Genomic DNA, 15,966 nt, shown 5'->3' with positions numbered 1-15,966 from the left:
GGCAATCAAGATGACTCTTTTGCCGCAGATTCTTTACATATTTCAGACCCTTCCGCTACGCCCGCCGACGGGTTGGCTCCAGAAGACTCAGGCGGACTTGGCGCGCTATGTCTGGAACGGGCGCCGTCCCCGCTTTAAGCAGCCAATAGCATCTCTCCCACCTGCACATGGGGGCGTCGGTCTGCCGGACCTCACCTTGTACTTCCAAGCAGCACAGGTGCGTGCACTAGTGGAATGGTACCAACTTGAATCCAGCAAACATTGGCTCTTTCAGGACCAGGCGGTGGCTGGCCGCCCCCTCCAAGATGTACCCTTCCTCCTGCGGTGTCACAGACCCCCTAATCTTTACGCGTCATATATCACGAGTACTGTGATGAAAATCTGGGATCAGGTGGCTGTCCGGAATGAACTCACCTCGTTCCCTTCCCCGCTGATGCCCATATTCAAGGGAACCCTGACTTCACGCCGGGCTTAGACCCGCAGGCATTCAAAACTTGGAGGACCACTCCCTGCAGGGAAGTGGGGCATATGTTCAACCTGGAGGGAGCCCTCTCCTTTCAGAAAGTGAAAGAGGAGTATGGGATACCAGAGGCGGATCGACTCCCTTACCTGCAGGTCCGGCACTGGGTCTTGCACCCATCCATTCGACCGGGTGCGCAAAGATTCCTTACGCCATATAAGAAATGGCTTCTCACACGCACGTCAGAGAAGAAACTACTTTCAGACCTATACCAACACCTACTCCTCACTCACATATACACCTACCACCCCGGGGCGGGGCGAGGAGTTTGCGGACCTTTGGCGGCCATTTCTGACGCTGCTCACAGGGGAATTTCGGGAATTGAGCTGCCCCCGCTACCTGCGGCTGCTGCATCTAGCAGATACTCCGATCCCAGAACCTAAGGTCAAGACTCGAAGGTGCACAGTTCAGTGCGGGAGGGTTCGGGAACCGGCCCGCTAGGGCAGCTGTACTGAGGCGGATCTAGCCAGACTCACTTAGCGGACAAGAAGGAGGGTGGGGAGTGGGGTTGGGGGGGCGGTTTGGGCTTGTTTGGGGTTTAACTGTGTTGCGTAGATCACTTCAGCATCCGACTCATGCCATGCTTGTTTGACGCGGCCGGCCCAGCTGGGTTGTAGGCGGCTTGCTGTGTTTAATATGTCCTGAACGATACTTATGCCCGCCAGGAGTTTCCTTATACACTGTAATGGTGTGACCGGTGCCTTCGCAAGCAAGGGTTGGTGTGTTTTGTTGCTCTGAATAAAAACATTTAATACTAAAATAAAATTTAAATACCGTGTCTGCACAGTTCGTGGAACAATATGAGTATCCTCTCACTCTGGCAATTTTACACTTAAATGCAAAGCAAATTGCTGAGCTTGTTGCTCAAAGAAAACACAGGTTTTGACAGATCGCAGAAGGAGATGCTAATACCAAGCGCTCTTCCATGACGCCGAGTTTTCTGTTTTAGAGCCGTCCCACTTGGACGGCCTCGGCCGGACTTTCCTGCTGGCGTAAAAGAAGATAAGAAACCTTTTACGCCAGCAGTAAGTCGGGGAAGCCAGTCCGAATGGGACGGCTCTAAAAGAGAAAAGAGTACGTCACTTCGACCTCTTTTCCAATGGCTGGCCACCGTTTAGCATCAACGGTGATGCCAGCCAATGAAAAAGAGGGGCGGGCCTTAACCCCGCTAGTGAAAGGTAACTCTGAAACATAAAATCTCGCCAGTGAGACTGCGCATGTGCACAGTCTATGCTAGCCAAGACCTAAAAACCTTGGCAGGATGATCATTTTGATCAGAACTACTCTTCCAACTAGCGAAAGGAGGAGTTGTATCAAGTTATCTTGTGGGTAAGTTTGTTAATGCCCAGCCCGTGGATTCATTGACTGCACCCCCCTTATGAAGAAACATGCTAAAGTATCCAACCTCGTCTGCTACTGAGTGTATAGGAACTCCATCTCACTCTGCAGTGTGGAGTCTGTAAGTGTAAAAAGATCAGTTTTCTGCCAGTTTATCACTAGCCCTGAAGACCATATCATATCACCTCTCTGGGTCACGGACAAACAGCAATATGTTACTAGTAGATGGGTAGTAGGGGGTGTCCCCTCACATGCGTAAGGCCTCTGTGCATGTGTTTCCTGGGACTTGTCACTCTAGGGGGTCCATTATTAATATAAACAATGAATTAAAATTAAATTAAAATGGCGATAAGGTGCATCAGAAAGTTGATCTGTACCTGGGCAGCGGGCTTGGCACATAACCATTCAATGAATGCAACAAAACTCAGGGACAGATCAACGCGCCAAAGTACTTCAAGTAGAAAAGGCCACTCCAAGGAGCTGAACAGCTTCTCTGCGTCGACTAGGTCGAACGCAACTTTGATACCTGGGTCTAGTAAATGGAGCATGGCAAAGGCCATGCAGGAATTAATAGTCATGGACCTATGTGAAATGAAACCTGACTGTAATAGTGAAACTATCTTCTCAAGTAGCAGGGAGAGTAGAGATGCAATGACCCCGACGTGTATTTTATTATCGCAGTTATGCAGCGAGATGGGAGGAAATGCATTTATTGGGGGTCTTTCTCTGGTTTGGATAGTATGGAAATATTTGCCTCATGCATCGAAGGTGAGTGTGCACCTCCCTCCGGCGCCTCTGCATACATCTCGAGCAAATCTGGCTCCAAAATGTGCTTATGTGCTTTACAAAATTTGACTGTCAGGCTGTCTCCATGTGGTGCCGTCCCCCCTGCCAGCCTGTCTATGGTGGCAACTTTCTCATCTATGAAGATTGGGTTACTTACGAATTACTGGTGATAACCTTCCAATCGTACCAATGTGACTTAATCCAGATAATCTCTAATGAATCATTGGATTCTATTGCACCTGTAGTGCACAAATGCGCACATTATTGATTGAACTCAAAGAGTATACTCTCACTATCTGTGAGGGACTCTCCTCTATCATTGTCAATTTGGGTTATGTTGGATTGACACAGTGGGTACACAGAAAATAGGAGAGAGTTCTTCCGGATCACTCCGCCTCCCCAAACCGTTTGCCAATACATACTTACTGAGGAATGTACCTCCATTTCTGCATTGTCTCAATTCTGTTGTAACAGTCGATTCAGCTCCTCCTATAGATGTTTGGAGGATGCCCATACACCCTGGCCTCCACCGCAGCACGCTTGGACTCCAGGAGTGCAAGCTGCCAATGAATATCTTTTAGGACGCATGCATATTTTGCAACTGCAACACCTTAAATACAGGCCTTGAGGCCTCCCGCAGAGTAACCTGGGATGAAACTGTGCATTGATTTAAAGTAAAGTGCTCCACGGAACACCAGGACACCGGGTCCATCAAAAAACTCACTGGGAATCGTTGACTGAGCCACAAGGTTTAGAGCTCAGAAATGTAAGCAGTAACTTCACTGGGGTATAGTCTGACAGCATGCATGGGATGTGCAGCAGCTCAGTTGCGAAGGGGAGCAGCTCCCGACTGGCCAGAAAATAATCAATGTGGGGCAACGTACCAATGAAAGGCTGAAAAGAAAGTAAACTCTTGCCTAGTCTAGAGACAAATGTGCTGGACGTCCTCCAGCCCAAAGTTCATTTAGACCCCCCCCTCCCCAGTGTCCCCGTGGTTTGTATATTCTGAGATCTTTTAGCCCCTGAGCGGGGACCAGTGTAGGGTTAAAATCTTCTCCCCAAAGTATATTCTCATTTGATCCAATCCATAGCACTGTAAGTATATCTAAAAAGAACTGTGAGTTGTAAACATAGGCGACTAGTGGATGAGGGGCAAGGTGTGGCTCTGATCCTTTTGGACCTATCTGCAGCCTTTGATATCATCTACCCCTCGCTGCTGGTTGAGTACCTCCAAGATTTGGGTATTACAGAGCAGGCAGTGGCCTTGCTGTCATCCTCCCTCAATGGCCGCTCTAAGAGAGTATTGCTCAATCAATTTAATTCAGATATTTTCTCTCTGCCTTGTGGGGGCGCTGCGGAGCTCATCTTTGAGCCCAACACTCTTTAACTTCTACGTGTCCCCACTTGCTGCCATTATCCGTGCCTATGGGATCTATGCAATATCATGCACTGATGACACCCAGATTATTGTGTCAATCCCCAGCAACTCCACAGCTACCGCAGATAACTTATCTCAATGTATGTCGGAGATCGCACATGGGATGGTAGAGAACTTCCTTAAACTGAACAGGGAGAAAACTGAGGTGCTGCTCTTTGGGACGCAAACCTCAATCTGGAATGTTAATTGGTGGACGAACCCCTGGCCACCCGCCCAATTCCAGTTGAGAAGGGGAAAGAAATTTGGGTAATCCTAGAGACTGAGCTCTCTTTGAATGGACAGGCCAATCGCACATTTGCCACCTGCTTCTGGCCTATTAGGAAGTTAAAGAAGATCTTTCCTTTTATCCCCCTTTCTTTTTGGAGGCAGCTGGCACTAGCCTTGGTCATGTCAAAACTAGATTATTGTCATTCCCTATACCGGGACTCAAATATCAGCACCCAGGCAAAACTCCAGGCGGTACAGAATGCTCTTGCCAGAGACATTGTTGGCATTCCTATGTGCCAGTGAGCAGGGGTTGTCCAAGCTGCATTGGCTCCCCATCAGGAAGCACATTCTGTTTAAATCCATCTGTGTTGTTCATAAGGCTATTCACCTTCTAAGCCCTGTTGAGATTAAAAACATATTCCATAATCATATTCCAGGTAGAAACCTCTGGTCTTTCAACCACACCATAGTTATTGTACCCAGGATCCGGAGGGAGATAGGGAGACAGTTGCTGCCGCTAGACTTTGCAATTCACTTGCTCAGTCTCTGAACTCAATTATCGAACATTTGCCTTTTAGAAAGGCTCTTAAAATGTGGCTCCACACTATTTAGGCAGTGTCCCCTGAATGAAGTTGGGTCTTAGTAAACTGCTATATGTTGGATGGTCGTGACTACAGCGCCTTGATGCCTTATGGGTAATTGTTGTGCTTTACAAATTAAAAATCAAATCAAACATGAGTTTGATTACTGAGTGGTAATATGGGGAGTGTATGTTGTATTCAGTAGAGTGTAATTATGTGGTGTGTAATTATGTGGCACTGAGTGGTATTTGGAGTGTATGTTGCATTGAGTGGAGTGTAATTATGTAGCATATAATTATATGGCACTGAGTGGTATTGTTTGGAGTGTATGTTGCATTTATTTTATTTATTTATTTATAGCGCGGACTAGATCCCGAAGTATATCAGAGCGCTTTACAGTTATAGGGAAAGGTACCGATCAGATCATGAGTCAAACATGGGTAGTAAAAAAAATCATAAGATCAAATAGTTCACGCATAACAATTCAATTATAAGTCCAGAGAGGGCAAGGAGGGGGCTATATGATGTAGCGTGGTGATATAAGGGTAGTAAGTGAATAATCATAAAGATGAATAATAGTCAATACTAAAGTAAAATCTAAACATGAATTATATGGGGCTTCTACTAAGCATTGAATCAAGTGGTAAGCAACTAATACAACATTTACAATCCTGGGTGAGCGCGCTGGGGAAGCAAATGTAACAATGGTTTGAGGGGAGCAAAACACAAAATCATGTACAGGAAAATAAACACTACAAAGTAATCATATACAGGGATGAATCATACTATACAATATCCGAAGCCTTTCGGGTGGAAAATAAAGTACAAGAAAGGTATTGAGTGCAGTGTAATTATTTAGCATATAAATTATGTGGCACTGAGTGGTATTGTGTGGAGTGTGTGTTGCATTCTGTAGAGTGTAATCATGTGGTGTGTAATTATCTGGCACTGAGTGGTATTTGGAGTGTATGTTGCATTGAGTGCAGTGTAATTATGTTGCATTTAATTATGTGGCACTGAGTGGTATTATGGGAACGTTATGTTGTATTCAGTAGAGTGTAATTGTGTGGTGTGTAATTATGTGGCACTGAGTGGTATTATTTGGAGTGTATGTTGCATTGAGTGCAGTGTAATTATGTAGCATATTATTATGTGGCACTGAGTGGTATTGTGTGGAGTGTGTGTTGCATTCAGTAGAGTTTAATTATGTGGTGTGGAATTATGTGGCACTGAGTGGTATTTGGAGTGTATGTTGCATTGAGTGCAGTGTAATTATGTGGCGTGTAATTATGTGGCACTGAGTGGTATTTGGAGTGTATGTTGCATTGAGTGCAGTGAAATTATGTGGTGTGTAATTATGTGGCCCTGATTTGTATTTGGAGTGTATGTTGCATTGGGTGCAGTGTAATTATGTGGCACTTAGTGGTATTTGGAGTGTATGTTGCATTGAGTGCAGTGTAATTATTTGGCGTGTAATTATGTGACACTGAGTGGTATTTGGAGTGTATGTTGCATTGAGTGCAGTGTAATTATGTGGCGTGTAATTATGTGGCACTGAGTGGTATTTGGAGTGTATGTTACATTGAGTGCAGTGTAATTATGTGGCGTGTAATTTTGTGGCACTGAGTGGTATTTGGAGTGTATGTTGCATTAAGTGCATTATAATTATGTGGCGTGTAATTATGTGGCACCGAGTGGTATTTGGAGTGTATGTTGCGTTGAGCGCAGTGTAATTATGTAGCATATATTTATGTGGCACTGAGTGGTATTGTGTGGAGTGTATGTTGTATTCAGTAGAGTGTAATTGTGTGGCGTGTAATTATGTTGCACTGAGTGGTATTGTTTGGAGTGTATGTTACATTGAATGCAGTGTAATTATGTAGCATATAATTATGTGGCACTGAGTGGTATTGTGTGGAGTGTGTGTTGCATTCAGTAGAGTGTAATTATGTGGTGTGTAACTATGTGGCACTGAGTGGTATTTAGAGTGTATGTTGCATTGAGTGCAGTGTAATTATGTTGATATAACTATGTGGCATTGAAGGATATTTGAAGTGTATGTTGCATTGAGTGCTGTGGCGTGTAATTGTGGCGTGTAATTATGTGGCACTGAGTGGTATTTGGAGTGTATGTTGCATTGAGTGCAGTGTAATTATGTGGCGTGTAATTATGTGGCACTGAGTGGTATTTGGAGTGTATGTTGCATTGAGTGCAGTGAAATTATGTAGCATATAATTATGTGGCACTGAGTGGTATAGGTGTGTGGACCGGGGGTGTAACAAGTGTGAGAGGTGATGTGCAAATGGGGGTAGAGAAGGAAACAAGTGCTGGAACTGACTAGCAAGGGGGAGGGGAGGCCGTGAAAGGACAGAGAGCTACTGAAAGAAAAGAGAGCACTGGCGCGTGCAAGGAAGGAGAGGCATGAGAGCACGGTTATTTATTTTATTCTTTGAAGTTTTAGATAGCGCGCAGCAAAAGTGAAAGCATTGGCAAAAGTTAAAGCATTTCCCTCGCGCTCTAATGAAAAAAAAACCAATATTGAAAAACTGGTTGGCATATTCTAGCTAAAAGTATATAACGTTAGGGTAAACTGCAGCGGATGGCAAATGGTGTGTGAATAAACAAAGTTTAATTGTGTGTGCCGCTCTGCCCCTTATGGTGCCTGCCTACTGCTGCTGTTTATTACTGGCTCTGGCACATTGTAAACAAAACAACATCAGAAACGGCGGGGGGGCGGGGGAGCGGGTTCCTTTGAAGTGTTTGAAGTCTGCTGCCGGCTGCAAGCAAACCAGCATGAGTGCGGGGAGAGGCTCACAGGCTGCCAAATGGTGTGCGATGTGCACGCACCCGCACACATGCACTGTAAGCAATCCGCCTGGAAAAGCCTGTGGGAGCATTTTTGAAAGTCCCTACTTTATATCTTGCCCAAGCATCGCTAACGCGATGGCTTAGGCGAGACCTAAAATAGGAACACTGTGTGTTAAACTTCCTCACAAATCAGCAGACATTTGGTGAAACACACTTTGGAGAGCAGCAGATCTCCACAACACTAAGTTGATGAATATTAGACATGGTACTGTAGGCAAATACAATAAGAGGGATAATGTCCCGGGGTATTCTCTAGCTCTTCTCATCAATCCCGCTTCGGCGGTCTCTGCACAAAATGTCCACTATCCTCACCAGGCCCAGATGTCCATCCATGGATATTCCAAAAGAACAAATCTGTCCACATCAATGCTCATCTGGCCTACCCATAGCTTAGTCTGGGGTACCAAAGATTGGGAGGAGCCATCTTCTCCCTGCAATGAGTTCTTAGGTGCCCCCAGTGACTTGTAAAATCCGAGAACTCTGCTGCCTTTGTGAAAAAAATTGAGTGGGAGTCTAATTCACATTTTCTTTTTTGCGTTTTTGTTTTGGTCCTGCGGGACTCCCATGGAAGATTGCAGAAACTGGGAAGGGGCAGCCCTGGTTTCTGTAAATCCTGCCTGAACGGAAATCTCTTTCTGGCATTATAAATAAAGAAATCATGATCAAACCTAAAACCTTTCACCTTAATTGGTCCCAACTCCAAAAAGATATGTGTGTTGGACTCCTCGCCTCAGTTATACCAGATTCAGTTGATTGACAGTAAGGAGCAAGCCCTGTACTATACAGCACAGTAGAACTACACTGAGAAGTTTGTAAATATTTACAAAGCAATACCTAATAAATGATGTTTATGTTGAATAAATTTACAAGACATGTAGCTTAAGTCCAGGTTTCTTTCAGGACTGTGATGCATCGAAGTCATTTGGCAACTTTCGTTTTTTTTTGCTTTGTAGGTTTGTGGAACTGAAGATAATGCATCCTGCGATAATTCACGGTGTGGCGGCGCTTTATGTAGGAATTACTTTGGTGATAAAAAGTGTGGCGGGTCAAACTGCGGTGGAGTGGTGACTCTCTCCGCAAGCGCACTGGAAATGGCTGCTGAAGCAGATCTGTTGGTGAACAACTTCACACGCAAACTGCAGGTGTCTGAACAGCAGGTAAGACCATGGGTCATGTTATACTCGAGTAGTGGTTAGTCTGCCACAGATCCTTTCTTTGAATTGTACTTTTATCTTTTATTACACATGACCACTATGCATGTTTTACTAAGTTATATATTCTCAATGGATCTAACAAGTAGATTGGCGACCAAAATATTGTTACCAGAAATATTTTTGCCAGAAAGCATAGAACACGAAGACAGCTTTAATTGATTATTTGGAACCTGCACGAAGCTCAAATTATGCATGCAATCTTCACGCTTAGTAGTGGAGGTCTACCATTGACAGAAGACAGTGTAATTGAAAGGACTGTGATTTGCCTCCCTCAGCCCACAAATGGAACATTTCTTTTACCTCAAGGGATACTAATAAACATATGGCAAAAGTAAAGGGTGTGACCCATAGTGTGTCACTGGAGGTGAGGTCAGTCAATACAATACTTGACTAACACATAGCACTTACCTTAAATAACTCATCATCTTTTAATTCATTTAATATGTTCCATAAAATAATACGGTACAGCTCAATCACACACGTTGGAACCAAATGGAAAGAAATAAACACATAGACAAACAAGCATTGGAAATGCAATAGGTCTCGCACCATTAGAGTTAGTGCTTTTAGAATTGTTTATGGTTTTTTTTTGTAAATGTTTAGCATTTTTGTTTCCTGTAGCCAATGCTAAAGAAGTACAAATAAAAAAAGCCATAAATATTTCTAAAAGCTGTAACTGAAATGGTCTGAGAGGTATTGCACTGTGTGAGGGTGAGGTGTTGAGGGTGAGTGAAGGTGAGCGTGAGGGTGGATGAGGGTGAGTGAGGGTGAGGTGTTGAGGGTGAGTGAGGGTGAGTAGTTGATGCTGAGTGAGGGTGAGTGAGAGTGAGTGTGAGTGAGGTGTTGAGGGTGAAAGTTTGAGGGTGAGTATTTTTTTTTTTTTAATTGCGAAAATAATTTCTTTGTTATTTACAATGCCAATAGTTTTATGTTGCGTAAAGCTGACATATATTGTAACCCAAAATGTGTTGTAGCACTGAGTGGTGTGAGGGTGAGTGGTGTGAGGGTGAATGGTGTGAGTGTGAGGGGTGTGAGTGTGAGGGGTGTGAGGGTGAGGGGGGTGAGTGTGAGGCGGGTGAGGGGAGTGAGGGTGAGGGGTGTGAGGGTGAGGGGTTGAGGGTGAGGGGTTGAGGGCGAGGGGTTGAGGGTGAGTGAGGGTGAGGGGTTGAGGGTGAGTGAGGATGAGTGAGAGTGATGGTGAGTGAGGGGTTGAGGGTGAGTGAGGGGTTGAGGGTGAGTGAGGGGTTGAGGGTGAGTGATGGTCAGGGTGAGTGATGGTCAGGGTGAGTGAGGGTGTGTGAGGTGTTGTTATTCAGAGGGTGTCTGAAGGTGTGTGACGGTGTGTGAGGGTGAGGGTGTGTGAGGGTGAATTTGAGTCATTGGGAGTGAGTGTGAGTGAGTGTGAGTGAGGGGGTGTGAGGGTGTTGTGAGTGTGAGGGGTGTGAGCGTGTGTGAGTGTAATGGGGTGTGAGGGTGAGGGGGTGTGAGTGTGTATGAGGATGAGTGATGTTGTTTGCGTCTGAGAGTGTGTGTGGTGTAGTGAGTTTGAGAGTGTTGTGTTGACTTTTAGTGGAGCGTGTGTGTGTGTGAGTGTAAGGTGTTTGAGTTTGAGGGGGTGTGTGTGAGGGTGAGTGAGGGTGAGGGTGAGTGAGGTGTTGAGGGTGAGTGAGGGTGAGGGTGAGTGAGGGGTTTTGGGTGAGTGAGGGTGAGGGGGAGTAGTTAAGGCTGAGTGAGGGTGAGTGAGAGTGAGGGTGAGTGAGGGGTTGAAGGTGAGGGGTTGAGGGTGAGTGAGGGTGAGGGGTTGAGGGTGAGTGAGGGTGAGGGTGAGTGAGGGTGAGGGGTTGAGGGTGAGTGAGGATGAGTGAGAGTGAGGGTGAGTGAGGGGTTGAGGGTGAGGGGTTGAGGGTGAGTGAGGGGTTGAGGGTGAGTGAGGGGTTGAGGGGGAGGGGTTGAGGGGGAGGGGTTGAGGGGGAGTGAGTGAGGGTGAGGGTTTGAGGGTGAGGGGTTGAGGGTGAGTGAGGGTGAGGGGTTGAGGGTGAGGGGTTGAGGGTGAGTGAGGTTGAGGGTGGTTGAGTGAGGATGAGTGAGAGTGAGGATGAGTGAGAGTGAGGATGAGTGAGAGTGAGGGTGAGTGAGGGGTTGAGGGTGAGGGGTTGAGGGTGAGTGAGTGAGGGTGAGGGGTTGAGGGTGAGTGAGGGTGAGGGGTTGAGGGTGAGTGAGGATGAGTGAGAGTGAGGGTGAGTGAGGGGTTGAAGGTGAGGGGTTGAGGGTGAGGGGTTGAGGGTGAGTGAGGGTGAGGGTGAGTGAGGGTGAGTGAGGGTGAGTGAGGGTGAGGGGTTGAGGGTGAGTGAGGATGAGTGAGAGTGAGGGTGAGTGAGGGGTTGAGGGTGAGTGAGGGGTTGAGGGTGAGTGAGGGGTTGAGGGTGAGTGATGGTCAGGGTGAGTGAGGGTGAGGGTGGGTGAGGGGTTGAGGGTGAGGGGTTGAGGGTGAGTGAGGGGTTGAGGGTGAGTGAGGGTGAGTGAGGGTGAGGGGTTGAGGGGGAGGGGTCGAGGGGGAGGGGTTGAGGGTGAGTGAGGGTGAGTGAGTGAGGGTGAGGGGTTGAGGGTGAGTGAGTGAGGGTGAGGGGTTGAGGGTGGGTGAGTGAGGGTGAGGGTTTGAGGGTGAGGGGTTGAGGGTGAGGGGTTGAGGGTGAGTGATGGTGTTTTTGCTACAGATGAGCGGGAGCAAAGCTGCTGACTCGTGCTTGTACGCAGCAGCCATTCAGCATTAATCATCAGTGTGCTTATTTTTGGTGCCGGTGGAAGGAGCCTGCGCCATCATCACATTTTAATCCTCGTTTCCTTGGACAGTGGAAATGTTGTGATTTATGGATTGGGATAGCATTGATTGTGGACCAATATGAATTTGTCCTTAAGTCTAAGTGTGTTGGTTTGCTATGCACCATTCTGTATCCCTCGTAGTTCCGTGTTACGCAGCAGTTAAACAGCCGTTCACCTTTTCTGTTGCTAAAATAGGATTTTGAAAATAGGAACACCACCAGATCTTTAAGAACCGCGGTCGGCTCAAGGATAAGTGGTGCCTCTTACTCATGTCATGAATGTTCATACACTGGACGAAATCTGATGTAGCACCCCCAACACACACACACCTAACTCACGGGTGGTGGGGGAAATACTGCACAAAATCGGAGACAACACATTGCTTCCTTTGCTCGATGTCCCTAGGGTTTTATGTGATAGATCTGTACATAACTAACCCGTTTCTCTATAATTGTACTTTAAGGCTGCCAGGCCGTTGTTTTTTTAAGCTTAGCAAGAAAGTCCAGATTTGAAATAAAGACACCAACTGAACTATTATGCTATGCATTCTTACTTTACCTCGTCAACAGCCAGAAGGATTCTAAAATAAAGTAAGAATTGCGTAAAAAAATTAAAATTCCCAGCAATCTCTGGCAAATGACTGCAACAGTGATAATACAGGTGACTACATTTCTCAATTACTTATTATACATAGCCCAATAAATAGTAGCCCCTCGTTATTGATGCAAGCCTTTATGGAAACCTGCGCAGAAATGGAAAGATTAAACACATACACCTTGTAAAGATGAGGAGGACGGCAGTCCATTCTTTGTCTTCTGTATTTAATTAGGAAGACTGACATATTGACTATGGCAACACTGAAAAACGAAACTAGAATTTTGTCTACTGACATAGGGACCTTGAAGGAAAAGGTATACAGAAAGTTATTGTGTGGCTATACAGAAGAAGAAAAATTAGAAGAAAAATTAATCCGCATCAGAATTCGGGTATTACGGAATCCTTTTGGATAAAGTACTTAATCACGGTATTCAATGAAGCGACACAGCATAGCACATCAACAAGACCAGCAAAACGGCGAAGGAGGAGAAATGCGTCTCGGCCGGAGCAGGGGGCGGAGCAGGGAGAGCGGGCTTTGAAATGTTATTGACACGGCCGGCCGGGAAACTGAAAGCATGGCCGGCCGGCCGTGAAAGCCTTTGATGCGGCAGGGGAAATGCGAGACGGCAGGAAGGGGAGGGGGCGGAGTGTTCACCTTACGCCTGCAGTCCCCTCCAGGAGAAGGTTTGGACTGCGCAATCCACTCTACCAGAGTCAAGTGCTGTAGGGGTACTTAGTAGGTTGGGCCCTGGGACATGGGCAGTAAAATGCCTTGATACCCACGGTTGGGCCCAGTAACTTGCTTGCCCCATGCTCCTCTGAACGGAGTTCGGATACCAGTAAATAGAAAGACAGTAAATAGGAATGAAAAAACACAAAGCAAATGGTAAGCATAGGAGGAATGCATTCCTAGGTAAGCTTTAAGCATGTCCCCAACATGTCTTTGCTGTGCTGTCTGGCAGTTTTCGAATTAAACCCTAAATGCTTCCGAAACCATCTAAAACATTAACAATCTTTGAAAAACGTCTTTGTACAACTTGAAATATTCATTAAAAACAACACCCAAACAAACCGGCTTCTGTAAACGATGCACCACTGAGACTGACAACAAGACGGAGGGAAGAGAGGGGAGGGGGGAGGAGAAATGCGACACGGCGGGAAGGGGAGGGGGCGGAGCGGGTAAACAAAGATGGACGTGCACGCGCTTTTAAGCTCAATGCGCATGCGCATTGAGCTTAAAAGTCACGGGCACTGCAAGGAATCGCCACGATTCCTTGCAGTGTAGATAAAGAGTGGATAAGTCCCAATACTCTCGCCTTGCTCGATGCGCATGCGCATCGACAGGCGAGACCTAAAAAAGGGGCATTTGAATCATAACTCACATACTTCCCCAACTCTACCAAGTGCTCCCATTGCTATGATGTGAAGTCATGCACATATGTTTATGTATTTGAAGCAATCTCAAACGCTGAGAAATATAACAGAGGTTAGTCCTAAGGATCACTGCAAGAGAACTAGCAGTTTTAGCATATTAAGAACAAGCATTTGCAATGCAATAGGTCTCGCATTTTAGAACTTCGACCTATTGGTATTGTAAATGACAATGCCTTTTATCACTGCAGGTTTTTTAAAAACATAAATAAAAAACATTGTCATTTATAATGCCACTAGCTCACAATCTCGCAATTGCAAGACCTATTGAATTGCAAATATTCGTTTTTTCTTTTAGGGGGGGAGCAGCACACCTTGTATGGGCATAGTGTGGGTTGAGACAAGAACACACTACACTGGACAGAAAGAATACCTGGTAGTGGGTCTTTCTGGCGTTAGAGATAGGACAACTTGATTGACACTAATGTGGTGAGAGGAGGGGTAAGAAGTCAGGAATGTGTATGAAGGGTATTGGGACACACGCCCAATACCTGAAATTAGATTTTGTTTGTTGGGGAAGGACACTTTGTAGGGGAATTGTTAGGGGCAAGATTATAGGTAGGGCTAGAGAGATGGGTAGGTTGCCTGATTTGGGCCTTCTCTCGAGGAGGTGTGGGAAACCTTGAATGGGGATTATTTGGTTTGAATGAAGAGACAACTTGTGTGTGTGTGTATTTGGGGGGCGGGAGGGGCAGGACAGGATAGACAGGTTTTCAAAACATGTTTGTTGGGGCATTGAGGCAACTGTAGATAACCTGTGGAACTGGAACGGTTGGTGAGCTATTTCAGTGTCAGTGCTACTGTGGTTAGAAGTTACTTGCGCTGTGGGGGCTTGTCCTCTGTCTCAATTCAGACCGTCCACTAGAGCTGTTCCCGGCAGTGCAAGAGTCAATTGTGGTGAATGCCCATGGCGTAGTAGCCACAGTTGTGGCTGCCAGCCTTCAACTCCTACAGAATGCTGCTTCCTTATGATACCGAACCAGGGTCGGATTGGTAAGGCAGGCACTTGGTAATGGGCCGGTATCTGAGATCCAGCTGTGGGCCACTCTTTTTCACCAGTGTGGTGGCCGATATGGGCTGTGTCTGTGCAGTTAATATGTCGCCACAGGCCCAGTGGGGGCTCCGAGAGGTTTTACTGGAGGCAGAATAGCCTCTATTACCGCCCTTTTACCTCTGGGGGGAGGTGTGATTCCCAGCCTCTCTCTGGGCCGGCCCATTAATGTATGCAAATTAAGAAGGGGAGGGGGCTGAGCAGGAGTTGCTGTGCTTACAGTAGCAGCTCGCAGAGGGAGTGCTGCAGGGCGGTGGGAAGGGGCGGGGGAGGGCCAGGGTGGTGAGGTAGTGGAATCTGACATACGACGGCATCGAGTAAGGTAAGTAAGTAAATAAATAAATAAAACTATTTACTTTGTGCTCGCTGCATCGCCGAGTTGGACAGGACGTTGGTAGACAGTATGCCACACTAGGAAAACCTTGCTTCTATTTTCTATTAGTTATTAACACAAAGATTCTTTACGTTTGCATATCATATTTTAATCAAGATGAGTAAATACTATATTTTCATCATTAGGTTTCAAATCATGACACGTTTTGGGATAAATGTCCTTTCAGCAGGTGAACATGTAAACAGTAGAATCAAACAAAACCATGGTTAGAATAAGTCAGGGTCTCCCAAGCAATAACAATACATCCATTTAAATAACATATGATTATCATATCATTTATGGTTTTATGGTAAATCTGACTTTTCAGTGGTGGCCAAACACACCCTCAATTCACGCCTCTCACAGTCGGTTTCCGTGGACTGAGGGTTTCCGGCATCTAGGTGTTTTGTCCTGTCGAGTCGCCTGTCAGACTCTCTCACTCTTTGTCGGAGACCTGGTGAAGGGACCAAACAGTGCAGCAGGGCCTCTCTCAGTGCTGGCCTCATGGATTTTGATGCCCCTCGATGGTAGGTCGGTGTCAGCATCGGTGGTGTCTGAACTGGGCACACATTAATCCTTGGTTGCGGCAACTGCTCAATACCTAGGGTACTGGTGCAGGGCGTATTATGGAGGACCTGGTGTCTCTAAACTTAGTGAGGAGAAGGATCTGAGCCCTTGTAGTATGAAGACCTTTTCTGGAGTGCTGCTCCCTTGGTGAGCCCAGGGGTCAACAGAACGCTGG

At 46.3% G+C, this 15,966-nt stretch overlaps 1 protein-coding gene across 1 annotated transcript in view; it reads left to right on the top strand.

Annotated features, from left to right (window-relative positions):
- LAMB4 (laminin subunit beta 4) overlaps window positions 1-15,966 on the top strand; it is a 790,532-nt gene that overhangs the window by 690,359 nt on the left and 84,207 nt on the right. Inside the window, exon 30 of the mRNA XM_086967212.1 lies at window positions 8,692-8,895. Within this exon, the coding sequence (XP_086823338.1) occupies window positions 8,692-8,895 (204 nt within the window). The remainder of the gene's footprint in view (window positions 1-8,691; window positions 8,896-15,966) is intronic.

The sequence above is a fragment of the Lissotriton vulgaris genome, chromosome 1_1 (assembly GCF_964263255.1).
Source record: "Lissotriton vulgaris chromosome 1_1, aLisVul1.2, whole genome shotgun sequence".
Taxonomy (NCBI): domain Eukaryota; kingdom Metazoa; phylum Chordata; class Amphibia; order Caudata; family Salamandridae; genus Lissotriton; species Lissotriton vulgaris.
Note: the sequence above shows the minus strand (reverse complement) of the source record. Positions and strands in the feature narration are given on the sequence as shown.